The sequence below is a fragment of the Lemur catta genome, chromosome 2 (genome assembly GCF_020740605.2).
Source record: "Lemur catta isolate mLemCat1 chromosome 2, mLemCat1.pri, whole genome shotgun sequence".
In the NCBI taxonomy this organism is placed as follows: Eukaryota; Metazoa; Chordata; class Mammalia; order Primates; family Lemuridae; genus Lemur; species Lemur catta.
This window is the reverse complement of record NC_059129.1, coordinates 51,804,986-51,823,980: the sequence shown is the minus strand read 5'-3', so window position 1 is coordinate 51,823,980 and position 18,995 is coordinate 51,804,986. Positions and strand designations below refer to the sequence as shown.

The 18,995-nt window shown below is 47.4% G+C and overlaps 1 protein-coding gene and 1 pseudogene across 1 annotated transcript in view; both read right to left on the bottom strand.

The window, feature by feature from the left end:
- Positions 1-4,027: 4,027 nt before the first annotated feature.
- PTK7 (protein tyrosine kinase 7 (inactive)) overlaps positions 4,028-18,995 on the bottom strand; it is a 58,992-nt gene continuing 44,024 nt past the window's right edge. The window contains exons 13-20 of the mRNA XM_045542002.1: positions 18,820-18,947; positions 17,488-17,691; positions 16,516-16,671; positions 15,671-15,903; positions 14,581-14,661; positions 6,756-6,907; positions 5,823-6,001; positions 4,028-5,033 (exon numbers count right to left, since the gene is read on the bottom strand). Of these exons, the coding sequence (XP_045397958.1) occupies positions 4,873-5,033; positions 5,823-6,001; positions 6,756-6,907; positions 14,581-14,661; positions 15,671-15,903; positions 16,516-16,671; positions 17,488-17,691; positions 18,820-18,947 (1,294 nt within the window). The 3' untranslated portion in view covers positions 4,028-4,872. The remainder of the gene's footprint in view (positions 5,034-5,822; positions 6,002-6,755; positions 6,908-14,580; positions 14,662-15,670; positions 15,904-16,515; positions 16,672-17,487; positions 17,692-18,819; positions 18,948-18,995) is intronic.
- LOC123633484 lies at positions 7,858-14,494 on the bottom strand (annotated as a pseudogene).

The window sequence follows — 18,995 nt, the reverse complement described above, 5'->3', positions numbered from 1 at the left end:
GAGACTCCATCTCTACAAAAAATTAAAAAATAAGCTGGGCCTGGTGGCACACATGTAGTCCCAGCTACTCCCAGCTACTCGGGAGGCTGAGACAGGAGGATCTCTTGAGCCTGGGAGTTTGAGGCTGCAGTGAGTTATGATGACACCACTGTACTCTAGTCTTGGCAACTAAGCAAGACTCTGTCTCAAAAAAAAAAAAAAAAGGTTATTGTGAATATTAAGTAAGGCAGTTGGTTGTGACCCATTAGTGGTAGTGGTACTGATGTCAATATAGAATACTGTAACCAGCATTTAAGAGAATTAATGAGTATCACAAAAAGCAAGGGTATTGTTGCATAAAACTTTTCTTTGCATTATATATAGGTTGAACCATATAAACTGCTATTTTATAGGTCAAGAGGGTGGGATGTTAACAATTTCATGTGGTTCAATTTATATCTAACTTTATATCCATCAACAGTTTTGGCCCCTGAACCTGCAGTAATCCAATAGCATGGGTGTAAATTGAGAATGTCAACTGCATTTCTTACTGTGAGTCACAATCCAAAAACTTTGAGAAATACTGAAATAAGTATGTTCAAGTGATTTATGAGATATAGTATGTGTCCATATACATATACTATACACGTATGTATTTATAAACATGGACTTGGCCTAAATACAGGAATTAAGAACCCTCTTCCTTCCTACTTCCCAATAGTTTTTTTTTTCTTTTCCTAATTTACACTACACAACAGGTAGTTAAACATATGAAATGTGTTAGCTAAAGAGGAAGAACAGGTCAAATAGATAAATAGGTTCCGGAAGGGTTTCAGGGGCCACAAATTGTGCTTTGGGATGTGTTTTGTCTGTGCAGCACAATGTTACAACCATAACCCTGGGGTTTCATTCCCACCTGGCCTCTAAAGACTTTTTTGTTTGAGACCTCTAGTTTAAACACAAGCAGGGATGACAGCCTGCAGCAGGAGCACCCCAGAGGACAACTGCTGTCTGCCACATCCACAGGGGTGTCTGGGAAGAGCAATCTTCAGCTTTTTTCAAATAGGCTGTCCTCTCTCCAACTTCACCCACCCAACTCCTGGGTCATTGCACACCAGTGTCAATGCCACAACTCCTTTGACTGCTTGGGATGGCTTCATATTCACAGCCCTTTGTTACCACAGGGAAGTAGGAGAAGACTTACACCTACACTATTGGATTACTGCAGGTTTGGAGGCCAAAACTGTTGATGGGGATAAAGTTAAAATAAAAAATTGGCTCAAATTGTGTTTTGTTTGGACCTTATAACATTTAAAAATCACGAGATTTTACATAAACAGAGTATCTGACCTCTCTCAAGAAATTGGGATTGTTGGCAATGCCAGTCCTAGGTACCCACGGAGCACTACAACTTGGAACTGAGTCGTGGCCATAGAAGAGGCATCTGCTCTCTGCTTCACGACAGACCCCATATAGCCCACTGAGTTCAGGTAAGCTCCCTGCCTGTCATTTCTGAAATGTGAGTTTGATGCTCCTCCAATAAGTAGCTCCCTACAATAGGTGGGAGCTCATGTCCACCCCAGACCATGAAGGGCCTCCAGAAGTGCACTGGAATTCCAGCCATCTCTCACACCAGACAGTTTCCAGGCCATTCTGCCTTTCTTTCTTCTGATTTTTAGCACCCAAATAATATTAAAAGGATTGCTTTTAAAAAAATTACTGTCACAACACCCTAAAACTGTTTTCACTTGGAATCAACCTTTACCCAGGGATTCATAACTTTGCATAGGGGCACAGAGGGTCTCGATTGTGAAGACAGCATTAGAGCAAATAGAAAGAAAAAGAAATTATGAGTGTTTCCAGGAAAAGTCTGGAAAGCCACACTCCAAATGCTAATAGTGCTTACCTCTGGAGAGTGAGGTTTGGGATGAGAAGCGTGTGTTTTTTGCTTTATAGAAGTCTGTGCCATTTGACTTCATCATAATCAGTATTACTTTGATATAATTTTTTTCTCTTAAAATTAAGCAAAATTTGAAACAGGGCAGAGATAGAATAAATGGATTTTGATGGGCTGCACAGGGAGGGAAGGTGCACAGAAAATTAACATTGTGAGTAAGGGTGACTATTCTCCAAACAGTAGTACCATTAATGGAAACAAGGAAATTGGGTGGAGGAAGAGGTTTCAGAGAAAGATGAGTTCAGTTTGGGCCCAGAGAATCTGGCAGAGCAAAATGTCTAGTAGGAAATGGGGCAGAGGCATAGGCTAGGATCAGAGCTAAAACTCTGGGGACTGTCCACACTGAAGGACCAGCTAGAGCCACATGAGATCAGAGTCCCGAGGGTGGGAAAGTAGGAAAAGGAAGAGTCAGAGTCTCAGGAGAAAGACTGGTCAGAGGAGCTGCAGAGATCACACCATCACAAAAGTTGAGAGAGTGTGAGGAAGAATATGTGGCCAACAATGTTAGCCACTGCAGAGTGGCCAAGGAAGAACAGGACCTGCTTCTAGAGTAGTGCCTTTCAAATATTTCTGAGTGCAGCCCACAGTAAGAAATCATTTTTGTGCTGCAATCTGTGGTAAATTAAATGATTGCTCCCAACTCTTTGTTGGAATTACACATCCACATCCTTTGCCACATGACTCTGCAGTATCTCCTCCTGGTGTTGATGTTGGGTTTCACCATGTGACTTGCTTTGGCCAATAAAATGTCAACAGGCTTGTGGGCTTTGTTTTGTTTCATTTAGAGATGGGGGTCTCGCTATGTGGCCCAGGCTGGAATACAGTGACTATTCACAGGTGCGATTATAGCACATGCCAGTCTCAAACTCCTGGGCTCAAGCAATCCTCCCACCTCAGCCTCCTGAGTAGTTAGGACTACAGGTGTGCACCATCACACCTGGCTCAGACTTGTGGTTTTAAATGTGCTTGCATGATTTGGCCTTACCTCTCGTGCTTCTGCCACTGCATAAGATCATGCTCCAGGTGCCAACAGACTAGACCTAAACCAGACTTACAGCCTAGCGCCAAGCCCCACTGAATTTAGCTAAATCCAGTCAAGATCAGCCAAACTTCACTAACCTACAGATCCATGAGTGAGAAAAATGTCTGTAGTTGTAAGTGACTGAGATTTGGGGGTTATTATGTAGCATCACCACCCCAATAGCCGAATAATATACAATCCAACATATATTAATACATGTATCTATCAAATATAAGTTTTGTGAAACTATACTTACCATTACAGTATACAATGTACTCTGACAGTTTCTATTACGATTCACTTTTTTAAAATGCTGGTTGCCACCCAGAGTTTGAAAAACACTGCTCTAGAGAAATGAATTTTTTTTTCCCACTTTGTCACACCTGAAGAATGTAACGCACAGTGTATATCAGCAACAGTGGTTCACTTACTAGCTGTGTAATCTTGGGCAAACTACCTGTCTGCCCTGAGCCTCAGTTTCCTAATCTGTGAAATGGGAGTGATCTCATGTGGTTGAGTGGTTGCAGAGATTAAATGAGATGATGCATATTAAGTGACTACTACAGAGCATGTCTTTACGTTTTCATTACTGAGAAGTTTGGTGAGGAACAGAAGGAACTACAGCAATTTCAGAGCTAAGGACTCATTTCTTTAGGATAGGGACCCAGGCTGAAGTTATTGGAATGAGGTAGAGGATTAACTGATGACACAAGGTCTAGGCATTAAGCACCACCTCTCTACCTATTTCGTCTCCCTTCTAAAATCAGAGTCCTGAGACTGTCATTAACTCTACCTTGTTTCCCCTCAACACTTCTACCCACCCTATCTGAGCATGAGGACTAGGCCAGCCCGCAGCTGACAGAGAGTAACACAGGGTCATACAACAGCAGGTGATCTCGCCTACTCCACGCCCGTGTTCTCAGCTGCCCTGTGCACTGGAGAGTAGAGCCAATATCTGCCGGTTAATCCTGTCCAAGCCCACCAGACTTCATGAAGGCACACGGTGCCTGCTCATCAGCAAGGGAAGAAGGAACATCATTTGTAAGCAAGAGCCGAGACTGAGCCTCAGAAACAAGTTGTAAAAAAGGCTTCTTTATTGAGAGCAGCGAGTGTAAAAAAACAAAAACAAAAACAAAACAAACAAAAAACAACAATAAAAGTGTGAGGCAGGGGTGACACACCCTCCCCATCTCCTCCAGGGCCCACCCCTTCCTCCCATACCCACCCACCCCACGCTGCAGTTACATACAAAAGCCGCCCATGGTGCATACAAAAAGGGCGGGTTATATAGTGTTAAAAGCTCCTGAAAACTCCTTCATCTGCCAGGCACTTAGGATGAGGAAAGGAGAGAAGGGTGAGGGGAAGGATGGGTCTGGGTCAACGTGCACAAACCCACATGGGGAGGACTCATTTGCTGTGCCCTCCATAATCCTGGTCTAGACCCCCAGTTGGGACCCATGGGCCAAGAGACTCCTTGGCTCTGTGTGCCCAGAACTTGAGTATATTAAGAAATTTCCCCCAAACCCAGGCCATCCCCAACCTAACCCTCCCCAGGCAGATTTGGCAGGTGAGTGGCACAGCTGAACCTGGTCAAGGAGAGAAGTTGCAGGCCAGAAATTGGGGTTACCTGAGGCACCCTCGTGTCCCTGATAGGGAAAGGGGTGGCAGAGAAAGCTGCCCAGCCCAAGGCCCTAGTCACCCAGTCTGGGTCCAAATCAGCCTCCTCAAGAGCTGAGGGTGAGGAAGAGGAGGAAAGCCCAGGCCCTGCGTAGACCTCAGCAATGCCTGTGGTGCTATGGCATGAGCCCCAGGGCTCAGGAGGACAGGGATCTTGCCCATCATGCTGCAGGCTCCCCTCAAGAGGTGTCCTCCTCTGCCCACGCCATCCTGGGGCACAGCCTGCTGGGCTCCCTCCTCACGGCTTGCTGTCCACAGGGCTGTCTCCCAGGGTGTTGGCGATCTCACTGAAGGAGGGCCGGTCCTTAGGGCTGAGAGCCCAGCAGCGCTGCATCAGCCGGTAGAGCTTGGAAGGGCAGCCCTCAGGCTGTGGAAGTCTAGCCTTCCCAGCCTGCAAATCTGTAGGGAAGATAGTGGATGAAGTGCTGGTCAAAACATTTAACAGCCTGTCCAATACTTTGTGGAGCCTGCAGTTGCCACAAATAGCCACATGAGGATGACTCTGGGGGAGTGCTGGCCAGTGGTAGGTGGGCACTTGCAGCCGACAGATGACCCCCTCCCCCCAGCTCACTCTGGCTGCTGGAGCAGGGTCCATGCAGCATAGGACCATGTATGGAGCTGAAGTGGGTCACCGGACAGGTGTCAGAGTGGCTGGAGTGGGCACTGGGGTGAGGGCTATTTACCAACCAGTGTAAAAGTATTTCAGTATTTTAACAATTTGAGTGGTTGTATCTGTGTACCTGTTAACTACCAGCCCTGAGAGGGGAGGCAAGCTAACTGGGTCAGGGGACCATCTAAAATCATCCCCTGAGGCCGGGCGCGGTGGCTCACGCCTGTAATCCTAGCTCTGGGAGGCCGAGGCGGGTGGATCGCTCGAGGTCAGGAGTTCGAGACCAGCCTGAGCAAGAGTGAGACCCCGTCTCTACTAAAAATAGAAAGAAATTATCTGGCCAACTAAAAAATATATATACAAAAAAATTAGCCGGGCATGGTGGCTCATGCCTGTAGTCCCAGCTACTAGGGAGGCTGAGGCAGAAGGATTGCTTAAGCCCAGGAGTCTGAGGTTGCTGTGAGCTAGGCTGATGCCACGGCACTCACTCTAGCCCGGGCAACAAAGTGACACTCTGTCTCAAAAAAAAAATAAAAAATAAAAAAATAAAATCATCCCCTGGAAACACAGCTGCCTACCTGCCAGCACTTCGTCATCTGCCTGCCCGTCATGCGGCATCTCTCCGTGGGTGAACACTTCCCACATCAGCACTCCAAAGGCCCAAACGTCGGACTTGGTGGAGAAGTCACCCTCCAAGATGGCCTCGGGGGACATCCAGCGCAGTGGCACCCAGGCCTGGCGGAAGTGGTAGTACTCACTGCAGGAGAGAAGCAAGATAGGGATGGGGGGGAGCAGGGGACACAGCTTGGTGGCCCAGCCTCATCCCATGTCTGGGACTCATCCCCAGGCTACAGTGAGGAACCCAGAGATACTGGTATTATGAATTCTGAGCATGGGAGTATACTGGATGAAATCTAGAGGCACCCACATGGGGTTTGATGGTTTAAAAATTCCATTAAGGATCAAACTGCCTAAATGTTAATAGAAAAAAAGCTAATAATCATACATACATTCTATATTGGTTTAAAAATGTGAAAAACAAGAACTCATTAAATGGAAAGAGCTTTATTAGTGATAAACCATTCATGACTAAAGCAACAGTCAGACAAACAAGGGTGACTTGGGACTAGGGTGACTCAAAAGGAAGTTCCTGGGAGGCACTATGTAGCAAGTGTAGGCACTGCAGAACTATCTTTGACCATGAGTGCTGAGCTTTAAGTCTTGGGCATCCAAATAATTACTGAATTCAGGAAGTTACAGAGGGATCCATACGAATAGTTAAACTATATATAAACTGTTACCAAGTTTGCCTTCTTATAAAAAAAAGGTTCATAATATTTTATCACTAGACAAAATTTACAACTATCAGGGACTTCTGGCCCATGGCTGAGAAGGCTCTGCCCCTCCAGCTTTGTACTAAGCATGCACTAAGCCCTTTTCCACACCCCCCAAACTTTATCTGCCCTCTAGGAAGGAGTGGGGAGACCCCCATCCCACCGATGCCCTTCTACCTGTTGTATACATCCTTGCTGAGGCCCAGGGCCGACACCTTCACCTGTCTCTGGGCGCTAACCAGGCAGTTGCGAGCGGCCAAGTCCTTATGCACAAAGCGGTTGTTGGACAAGTGCTCCATACCCAGGGCCACCTGGGTGCACAGGGCCACCTGGAGAGAGAAAGGGGCCTGTCAGAGCAGCCCAGGACGAGGGGTCAAGGTGACCACCTTCACCACAACCCTTGGTGGGGTCCCAAAGCTATTAGGAAGCCCAGAAGCACAACAGCCTCAGCTTCCTTCTCTGTAGAATGGGAGTAATCACTTTACCTCCCTGGGTTGTTGAAGACTGAATTAAATGAAATAAAGTGCTTAACACCACTCTGACGTGCAGCAGGTGCTAGATAAGTGAGTGGCACATGGGGCTGGGGACCTACAAAGTAACCACTTGTTGAATGAAAAATGACTGGGCAGAAATCATAGCTTACATCTTTATCAGTTCTTTTTATTTCACTTCAAAACTCTGTATTTTCTACTAGATGTATAAAAAAATGTGCGTGCGCACGTGTGTGTGTGTGTGTGTGTGTGTGTGTGTGTGTGTGTGTATGAAGGTACACAGACACACGTGACCAGTTGCCTCCAAGGAAGGGAGAAGTAGGGAAACTTTTGGCTTACATTTTTTTTAATTGTGAAAAAAACACAACCCAACAATGCTAGCCCCCCAGAAATTTTAATCATTGTGCTTCGTCTGTTTTTCATTATGAATATACCATATTTTAATCATTCTTATACCAACAGATATTTGGATTCTTTCCAGTTTGGGCTATTGAGAAAAGTGCTGCTATAAACATTTTTATAGGTGTACACATGTATGAGTTTCTCTAGATACCTAGGAATGGGTCACAGAATATAAATAACACCGGCTCTACAAAATAATGCCTATTTTCCATGTACAAGAGAGCTGGAGAGATATTTCACTGATACTCTTTTTTGAATTTTGAGCCATATGAATGTATTATATTATACATTAAATATAAAATGTAATTATATTAACATTTTAAAAGTATATATTAATGCATTGAACAAATATTAATTGAAATGAAGCCAGGCACGGTGGCATGTGCCATAGTCCCAGATACTCTGAAATGTGAGGCATTACATATATGTATGTATGTGTGTGTGTGTGTGTGTGTGTGTCATGACTGAAGCAATCAGTTTATTACAAAGATTAATCATTCTTGAATGTACAAGCTCTAGAGGAGCTTAAATATACACAACAATTTCCATCAAATGAATTTTCATCCTTACATCCAAATAGACCTAAGCAGTTAAAAATATAAGAAAAAATAAGAGCTTTTAGCTATGTATTGACTGAGAAACCACATACGAACCAAAGAATGTGGGAGAAGGAAAGAGGAGCTGCAAGGTTGAAGGTTGAAAGAGTGGGGAGATGTTGAAGGCTTGAGAACAAAGCCCATCACACTTTATGTACTAACTGCTCTAATCCATTTAAATACTGACCAGCTAAACTTAGACCTTAAAATGTAGAATGTGGGGTAGAGTTTAATCTGGTCGGTCGTAACTTTCACCTAAGATATAGGTCCTTCAGAGTGAAATAAACGCAGAAACAGCTTCATTTTCGTCACCTTGCTTTTCCTGTTTTTAAATGGATTCTACTTAAAAACAATCTCCTGCTAGTCAGTCCATGGAGCTTTTCTTCCCCATCCAAGCACCCACCATACCTACCACCCCTCGCACCTTGCTTGTTATCCAAATTTCAGTCAACAAGGAAAGCTTTTAGTCTCATCCTTAGGTTATACCTGGATAACTGGCTTGTCACATGCACATATTTCTCTGCTAGGAGACCAAACTTGTACAGAAGCACAGTTCTTCTAGTTTGTTCTTCCAAGTATGTACAATACACAGCACTGCTGTGTCAGGTAAAGGTGCACAGTGGAAGATGAGGTATGGGCTCACAGAAAGCAGTCAAATGGAAATCAAAAGGACTTTCTCTGAGTTCCCCTGTATTTGTAGAGGTTAGCCAATAATTTCTTTAATTACATCACATGCTTCTCAGTCCATTCCTGAGCTATTCTGTTGTACTTTTCTCTGTTTCATAGATCTGAGCAATGGATTGGGATCCCACAACAGAGAAGAGAAAGCCAAGAGTACTTTTGAAATAGTGTTGGAGACTACTGTGATTATAGAATTATCAGGACAAATTCCATTCCTATTAATATTTGGATGATAAATTCTTATTGTAAATGCAACCTTGGGTGGTTTGAAGGGGTAATCTGGTGGGAAATGAATTGTAAAGAAAAATACTCCAACCTGATAGGGACTGTCATTTGGCCCCACTATTGTAGCTTGCCAATGGAACGTATCACAGTAGAACCCGCTGAACACTGTGCTGTGGGATCCTGGGCCAGGTTACTCAAAGGCTTTTCCTCAGCTTTCTTATGCACCGGCCAGTGGCAGCCCTGTGCGCCCCACTGCCTCCGCTGATAGTTTGCTAACTATGATCACAACCTGGTAGTATGCCATGAAACCAAATTAGTGAATCTCAATCAGCATTAAAAAAAAAAATAAGAAAGAAATGGAATAGAAAATATCAGAGTATATGTATTATACACATAGTTAGGGTATCATTCATGAAACTTTTCATTTTTTAAAATATATATGTGTGTGTGTTGGATTGTGATGTAAAGTGCACTTTTTGCTACTGTGTGTTTCAGTCAAAAAAGTTTGAAAAACAATGATCTAGGCCAGACATGGTGACTCATGCCTATAATCCCAGCATTTTAGGAAGCCGAGGTGGGAGGATAGCTTGAGGCCAGGAGTTCAAGATCAGCCTAGGCAACATAGCAAGACCCCATCTCTAAATATTTTTTTTTAAAATGTTTTTGTTAAATTAGCCAGGTGTGGTAGCCCATGCCTGTAGTTCCAACTACTCATGCGGCTGAGGCAAGAACATTGCTTCAGCCCAGGAGCTATGATCAGGCTACTGCACTGTAGCCTGTGAGACAGAGTGGGACCCTGTCTCAAAACAAAACAAAACAAAACCCAACAACAGTGGTATAAATTTGTGCTGTCAATAGGGTAGTCACTAACCCTATGTGGCTATTTAAATTTAAGTTATTAAAGGCCAGGCAGGGTGGCTTGCCTATAGTCCTAGCACTCTGGGAGGCCAAGGCAGGAGGATGGCTTGAGGTCAAGAGTTCGAGACCAGCCTGAGCAAGAGTGAGACCTCATCTCTACTAAAAATAGTAAAAATTAAGGTGGGCATGATAGCTTGCACCTGTAGTCCCAGCACTCGGGAGGCTGAGGCAAGAGGATTGCTTAAGCCCAGGAGTTGGAGGTTACAGTGAGCTATGATGACTCCACTGTACCCTAGGGCGACAGAGAAAGATTCTGTCTCAAAAAAAAAAAAAAAAAAAAAGTTAATTTAGATAAATAAATAAATAAATTCAAGTTGACTAAAACAATAAAACTTAAATTTCAGTTTGTTAGTTGCTCTAGCCACATTCCAAGTGCACAATAGCCATGCGAGGCTAGTGATGATCATATTGCCATGCACAGATATGGAACATTTCCATCATCACAGGAAGCTCTATTAGAGAGCACTGATCTAAACCACTGCCAGACCAGACCTATCTTCACACCCAGTGTATTGACTGGTACTGCACTGACACAGAGGTGCTGAATGGAGGACACCACTAAAGATGGAAAAAAATCTCTTCTTGGTATATTTCTTTATCAAAAGCGAAAACACAAAATCTCTGGAGAATTTCCAACCAAACATGTTTAACCAGTGAGGAGGGTTAAAGAAGAGGTCAGGGCCAAGCGTGGTGGCTCACACCTGTAATGCTAGCACTTTACGAGGCCGAGGCAGGAGACCTGCTTGAGGCCAGGAGTTCGAGACCAGCCTGAGCAACATATTGAGACCCCTGTCTCTACAAAATATTAAAAAAATTAGCCAGGCGTGGTGACACGTGCCCGTAGTCCCAGCTACCAGCTACTTGGGAGGCTGAGGCAGGAGGATCGCTTGAGCCCAGGAGTCTGAGGTTGCAGAGAGCTATGATGATGCCACTGAACTCTAGCCAGGGCAACAGAGTGAGACTCTCAAAAAAAAAGATCAGGCTGAATAGGTTGGCCAGGATTATCAAGCCCCCCCAGGGTACAGGGTAGGACACTGGGTTTCCATGGAAAAGTAGAGGCTACACAAAAATAACCCCTGTAGTGCCATCCTTAGAATGCCCCAAGTGCCACTGGTGGTAAAAGGACCAGATGACCTCTGAAGTGGTCATCATAAATAGGGCCAACTCTATTTCAGGCTTCAATACCTTAGGGCAGGGCGGGGCATGGTGGCTCACGCCTGTAATCCTAGCACTCTGGGAGGCTGAGGTGGGAGGATCACTCAAGGTCAGGAGTTCGAGACCAGCCTGAGCAAGAACGAGACCCCGTCTCTACTAAAAATAAAAAGAAATTATTTGGGCAGCTAAAAATATACATAGAAAAAAATTAGCCGGGCATAGTGGCACATGCCTGTAGTCCCAGCTACTCGGGAGGCTGAGGCAGGAGGATCACTTGAGCCCAGGAGTTTGAGGTTGCTGTGAGCTAGGTTGATGCCACGGCAATCTAGCCAGGGCAAAAGAGCGAGACTCTGTCTCAAAAATAATAATAATAATAATAATACCTTAGGGCATTGTCCAGCCTATCTGTAAGTGGGAGACAAAGGCTTTGGTAACATGCCCTCATCAGACTTGCAATTTTCCCCAGCCTGCTCTCCCTGATCTGACTCACAAGCTAAACAATCTGCTGCTAGTCAAGGAAAACAGAAGAAGGTGGACGGCATGGTGACTAACTTGCTATCTTTTTAGAGAGGCAGTGCTCCTGGAAATACTAGCTAAGTGAGGACAGTAAAAGGGAATTCTGTTAGACCCAAGCCAATTAGGCGATTCCTTGCTACTGGGCAAGATGCCATCAAATTCACTGGATTAATTTTCAACTACTGTTATAAAGACCTGTTCTTTGGTAAAGACTAGACCTACCCCTTCCTTCCCAACTCTAATACCCCAAGGGCTTGCCCAGGTTCTGGCTAACCCACTGTGACACAACTGAGCTCTTCTTACAACGGGCATTCTGTTTCCTGCCATGGGATCTGACTGCATAAAGCATGGCCCATCAGGTGTGCTAAGCTGACCCTACCCCCTCAGCGTGTCATTGGCTTGCAGGTGACCCACGGAGCAATCACAGGTTGCAGTTCTCTGCTGTCAGTTCTCTGACATCAACTTATCAGCTACTCTAAAAGGCACTACCTACAATTACACTAACACCCAGGGCTCGTGTCTTTGATTTCTATCACTATCCCACTGCTATCCTGAAGTCCTCCTGGGGTTCCCCTCAGCCCACCCACACCAACTATGGCACCCTTTAAATACTTAACTTTTCTTCCTTCCATTCCCCTAGGTCCTAGACTATAAAGTGACAGAGTATCTGACTACATTATTGGCACAAGAAAGTAGCTACAAGTTTAGTACATCTTTCCCAAGAATTTTCATTTTCACAGAATCGCCAGAAGCAATGCTTTTCAAACTGCTGACCAAGACCCCCGTGGGTCTTTAAACCAGTTTAGTAAATTAAAAAAAGAGAGAGAGAGAACATAGTAGGAAATATCAAGTGCATCAAATTCAGTGTTGTGAAACTTTAATTTTAGTTGTATGTGAATGTGTGTGTGTGTGCATGTGTACACTAAGTCATGAGTAAAATGCATTTTTTTTAAGAGATGCGGGTGTCACTATGTTTCATAGGCTGGCCTTAAACTCCTGGGCTCAGGAGTAGCTAGGACTATAGGCATGTACCACCTCACCTAGCTTAAAATGCATTTCTTATAAGGGATCCTAGTCAATAAACGTTTCAAAGCCACTAGTCTCCATCAGGGCTCCTTGAACTTTAACAAGCTTAAGAATCAACTAGAAAGCTTGTTTGAAAACTTCAGGCTCTCCACTTTCAAATACTCTGATTCCCTCATTCTGAGTTATGGTCCAGAAATCTGCATCTTTTTAAAAGCAACTTCTCCATCTGATGCAGAATATTGTCCTTGGAGAGTATGGGACCCAACTTATTAAAGCTTCCCCATCAAATTTAAGATGCTGTGGCAAAAAAAAAGCATGGAAAAGATGTTTAGCAAAGGTGGTGAAGAATTTCAGTCAAATAGTCCGTGAGGTCACATGACAGAGGTAACTGACTTCCTGTCAGCCAGTCTACGTCCTGTCCCAACCAGAGAAACCTACCTTGACTCCCATTTCTCCTGAAGCCATCCCCTTCCTGCCATTCAACTACTTCCTGTCCTTAAGAACTGAACTCAAATGGTTTTCTCTACCAGGAAACCTTCTTTGTTAACCACAACTGTCTGTCCACCTAAGGACATGGATGTCTTCAACATCTCTAATTTATGCCTCCCACTCCCTTTCCTTGTCTTACAAGTCTATAAGGCACATACCGTACCCATTCACCTAATCTCCCCTGCTAGGTCAGAAATAGCCCAAGGACAGAATGCCTGTCAGTTTCAATTTTGCATTACCAAGGGCCCTCAGGGCCACACCTGGCTCAGTTAAAATTGGCTGGCTCTCTGAGTGTCCTAATTTGTGAGCTCTTTGGTCCTAAAATCCCACCTAGCTGGTGTAGCATGTCACACCCTGTGGCTTCCCTTCTATTGCCACTGCAGGCAGTTCCTGCAGCTCCACAGGGATGGAAGTAAGGCATGCCGTCAAGGGCCCAGGCCACTTGCCCTGCCTGAGCCTCAGTAAATTCACTTGTAATGGCAGGGGGCCAGCCTGAAGAGCACAGAGCTGCTTCCCCAGAGAGATCAGGGGGCAGCCAGGGTCCCATTCACCTGACTGATCAGCCAGCCACCCCTTTTTGCTCTGTCTCCAAAGGCTATGACCTGGGTCAGCCTACAAGGCAAGGAATGGTCCCCTGGGAGGGAGGGCCCTAGCAGTCCCTGCCTACCCTGCTCCAAGCTCCAATTCACTGCCAGCTTGGAAGCAGAGTGCCCAGTCACATGGAAGGAAGTGGATCCATTTCAGAGGGGAGAGGGAGTGGATGTGGGCAGAAGAGCCCGAGGGAAGAAAGAAGAGGCTGGGCTGCAGTAAACCTCAGGCATTGGGAAGGCATGGGCTGGGGTGGCGGGGGGTAGCAGGCATGCTTTCCCTTCGTCACTGTTTCAACTGAGGTCTGCTCCACCAAGGGGCCCCAGCCAGGGCTCTGTGCCCAGAACAACCTCTGCCCAGAAGGCAGGAGGAGAACCGGAAGGAAATGCTGGGGAGCTCACCGCCCAACTGAGAGTGAAAGGTGAAGACCGCAGAGGAAACCTGGGCAGCCCATTCACAGAACGGTCTTTGGCACTCAGCAGCTGAAGAAACACACCCCGGCCACACCCAGCGCAGCAAGCCCCAGGCTCCCGCTGCTTGCTGCTTCTCTGGCTCGGGCTCGCTGCAGGCGAGCAGGTGTCCTGCTTCAGTGGAAGCTCCTGCTCCAGAGCAAGGGCCAAGAGCAGCTCTTGTGTGTGAACCCAACACAGCATTACAAAGCCACTTCCAGGCTACATGACCTGGGACAGGTCACTTAACCTCTCTAAGCCTCAATTTCTTTGTCCACAAAATGGGGATAGTAACATATATTTCAGAGGACCACTGTGATAATTAAAATAACACATGTGAAGTACTTACCATAGGGCCTGGACCACAGGGAGCTCTCCATAAGTGGCACCTGTATTTCTACGACTGCCCTTGCTCCTGGCCCACCCTGGGGATGCTCTTCCTCCTTCCTTCCCTCCCTGTCCTCACCTTCTGCTTGGTGCTGAGGGGCTGTGACTTCAATTTTTCATCCTTGCTCTTGGAAATCCTCAGGAACTGTTTGAGGTCTCCCTAAGGGAAAAGCCAATCATCTCTGTCAGGTCAGAGCCCAGCCACTGGGTCTACAGCACCAAACCAGGCAGGTCCTCACACAGTTCCTGCCCAGGGAGGCAGTGAGCTCTGATCCGAATGCCCACTCCAGCCTGGACCCTCTTCCTGTGGGGAAAGTCCACGGGAGATGCAGGAACTAAAAAATATATAAGAGATGCCTCCTAGAAGCCCTCTCAGTCAGAAAGAGAACTGTTATTCCTACCCTCAGGGGTACCCCCAGACAGGTGGGGTGAAAAAGCCCCTGCCCTCAGTGAACCAAGAGGAAACACAGCCCCCTATCCTTTGTCCTCATGGATCCTGAGAGGAAACCCCTGTCCTCCAGGGGTTTATAATGTAACAGACAGAAAGGAACAGAGGCGAGCACCAGCAGCAAAAAACCGGCATAAAGCAAAGTACTTGCTAATGGAAAGACTGAGAATGACTCCTCCCTCCCCCCTCTGCCCCAGAGCTAGGGATTGAGAAGCAGCAGCTTGAAGACCAAGGGGATCAGAGCCTGGACTAGCTGGGGAATGAAGAGGAAGGGGCAGCTCTGGGAATGACAACCTGAGCGGAGAGGAGAAGGCTGGTGGCTGTGCTAACTCTTGTGCCACATGTGGTACTGGGGTGCCAGGAAGGGAAGAAGGAAAGCCGGGTTCTGCTAAGTTTATTTTCAAGTGGGGACAAGCCTCGGGGAGGAAAAAAATAACAAACCAAAGAAAACCAGAGTGAGAACACAAGCGAGAAGCCCCGGAAGGACTCAGGACCAACCCCCAGACACAGAAAGGGAAGAAGGGGTGCTGACGAGGGAGAAGCAGGCATCAGAGAGCTGGGAGGCCAGGAAGCTGAGCACCTCAAGGTGGAAACAGCACGCAGGTAGAAGTCTAGGTTCAGACCACACAAGACAAGGTTTCCATGGTGCTCCAGCCCTCGCCCCCAGCCCCATCAGACACTGCCCTGCCCGAGCCCCCTAGGTCCCCTGCCCGCAGCATACCAGGTCCACATACTCCAGCACCATGTAGTGGGGCTCGGCCTCCCGGCACAGCCCCAGGAGCCGCACCACATTGGCATGGTTCAGTTTCCCAAACATCTCGAACTCTCTCCGGAAGTCCAGCTGCTGCTGCTCGTCCTTGCTCTGCAGGCTCTTCACCAGCACCAGGGTCTCCGCCACGCCCTCCTCCAAGCCCTGAGCCTTCGCCAGGAACACCTCCCCAAAGTCGCTTTTCCCTGCAGGTGCAAGTGTGGGTCAGCCAGCTGCCTTCACCCAAGTGGGGAAGCCCCTGACGTGGGGAGGTGCACAGCCTCTCCTGCAGTGGGGGGCCGTGGGGGTGGTCTTCGCTCCATCCCACGCACCTGGGCTGGGCACTAGCCCTGCACCTGCTGTGTGACTCCTGCCCCTCCCTGGCCTTCAGTGTCTCCAACAGGAAAATAAAGGGGTTGGACTAATATCCAGCATTTTCCAAAGGGTGGTTTGTGTGAGATTTTTTGGTGGCCCATGATAAACATGTCTTAATAGTTACATGTTTGAATATATTCTGGGAAAAAATTTATCTAGCACAAACCCGTAATTTCTCACATTTTTTCCTAGAACAAAGCTAACTTAAAAAGAAAAAAGGGGTCAATTCAAATAAACTATCAAGTAAATAATGCTATAGGTAGTACACAGGAATGACAAATCTGGTCTGGGGTGTGTGAATGGGGACACTTTGGATGAGAGCCCTACTCTCATCCAATATTCCAGGCTTCAGGGACTTTAGAGCCGCCAGCCTGTAACCCAACCTCAAGACAGAACCAGTGGCCTGCAGTTAAGCAGGGAAAGCTACAGTCAAGGCGACAAACCCAGCGTGGTGATGGGCTGCAGGCTGGCCCGAGGGAAGTACATCTTGTCACTCGTGCTGTGGCGTTTGTTGGCAGCTGCAGGGCCGGAGCCCAAGCTGGTCAAGGCCACTTCTTCTTGGATCTCTGCTGAGGGCTGCCCATTCTGCAAAGGCCCACCTGGGAAGAAGGGGCACAGGAGAGCATCAAGATGGGACCTGACACTCTGGCCACCAGGGGGACCTCAGTTCTCCCACTCAGTCCCCTACTCTGGCTAAGCCGGGTCTAATCACAGTGTTCCACACCAAAGGGTCCGTCAATCGATGAACTGATGGGGCTGGGGGCGGAGGGAAATGGGCATCCCTTAGCGCAAGACCACTTATTGATGCAGCCGATTACAACTGTGAAATGGAACAGACTGCGGAAGTCTGAATCGCTGGTCCCTGAACGCCATTCCTACATACAGATTTCTGCTTTCATGGGGCCTCCTACTGGACAAAGCTCAAAGTAGGCACAAAGGGAAAATCAAAATCACACCAAGGGAGACCCAACCCCTGTTCCTGAACACCTAAGCTGATAGGAGAGACCCAGCAATACCCCAGGAAGCTCCCACTCAAGGAAGCGGCTGACAGGAGGGAAGCAGATTACCCGTGGGGGAGCTCCCAGACTAATGGCGGGAGACAAGGTGTGCAATAGAAACGTGTATACGTATACTAATTATATCTGTGGTTTAGTGCTAAGAGGAAGAAAAGGTACGAAATCATAGGAAGCTGGTCCAAGAGGCTCCAGTAAGTCTTAAGCCAGACTGCTCAGAAGCCAAAGCCCTGGGAATTGGACAATTCCAGGCTTCCAGCTCCGGGTGGGGCAGCCCCAGCTCCAAGATCCAGCACCAGCCACCCATTTCCTGAGTGCCACAGCTCTCTCCCCCGTGGCTGCAGGAGGGCACCCAGCTCCTGCACAGGGGAATCACCTCCCGCCTAGGGGGGCAGGGCTCACCATTGAGGCACTCCATCTCTGGCTCTTCGCCCTCCGGCTGCTTCTGCAGGCGCTTGGCTTTGCACCGCTTCTTGCAGTAGAACATGAGGCCCAGCACGGCAATGATATACGCCACAGCGGCGCCCACCGACAGCCCGATGGTCTGGATCATCTTGTAGGGGAGAGAGCTGCCCGGGCCCTCCGACTCCTCCAGCACGGGCTTGTCTGAGAGACACACAGATGGCTCTGGCCAGGGGCTGCCAAAGCTTCTCTACTAACCCCCTTTCTACCCCACACGTATGACAACTTCCCAGACACTGAGACCTGGGAGGGTCACCACTTTTACTGGTTTTAACAAGGGCTAGCAGGTCCTGGTGCCCCACCAATGTCACAGGGAAGGCTCTGAAGAAGATAAAACCAGTGATTCCTAAGCTGGCTGTGCATCAGAACCCGAGACAGGAGACTCAAATAAAAAAGATACCTGTCAGGGCACCACCATAAAACCACATTATTTGCTAACAAGCTTCCTAAAGTGACTTGATATTGTGAGTCAGGCCCTGGAAAGCAGCATTTGGGAACTTCTGGTTTGAAATCCCAGCCATTGCCTGGCACAGTGCTTATGTCTGTAGAAGGGTCTTCCAATGGCTATAGAGAGAGGTCCCAGGAGTCATTAGGGGAACTGAAGGAGAAAGACCAAAGGGGAGACCAGGCAAGATCCCCCAACTTCCACAGCTCCCCCAATGGCTTCAATCAAGGGGCCTTGTCACTTCATTTTTGTCTGTTTAAACTTCCACATAATACTTTCTCTAGAAAAACAATTCTGCTGCTAAACCAAAAATGTTTCAGAACCTCTCATTTAAACCACCTTCACCTTACATAGGCAGAAACAAGTCCCCGAGGGGAAATAACTCCCCCAAGGGCAGAGAGCTGGTTAGCAGGAGAGGCCAGACCAGGAGAGCTGGTTATCGGAGAAGCCTAGTGCAGGGCATTTTGCTTCGCACATCATTCTCTCTGGGCCTCCAGGCCAAAGGAACCTTGTCCTGCTGCACCCTGACCTGATCTCATCCACACCCACCCAGGCATATGTGTGTGGCTGCTGCAGGAAACCTGGGAGGAAGGATTGCAGGAAGAGAACATGCCCCCAACACACACGCACACACACACTCTCCAGGCACAGAATGTTAAATGAAAGACAGCCCAGCTCTAAGCAAGGAATCTAAGACACAGAGGAATCCCCTCCCCTACCACAAAAATGGTTTAAGCGCCTTTGTGTACAAACGCTGATGAGTACAAGGTGAGAAAGAAGTCTGACTCCACCACGTCCTGTGCAGGACGCCCCTCCCCAGCCCATACCCACGACATAGAGGGGGGCCTCCGTGTGCTTGATGTTGCAGCTGTTGCCTGCAATGCAGGTGTAGCGGCCCGAGTCCTCAGGGGCCACGTCGTGGATCACCAGGGAGCCATTCTGGAAGATGTGCATCCTGCCGAAAGAGAAGCCACAGCGCTGGCCAGGTGCTGTCTACCTGGCT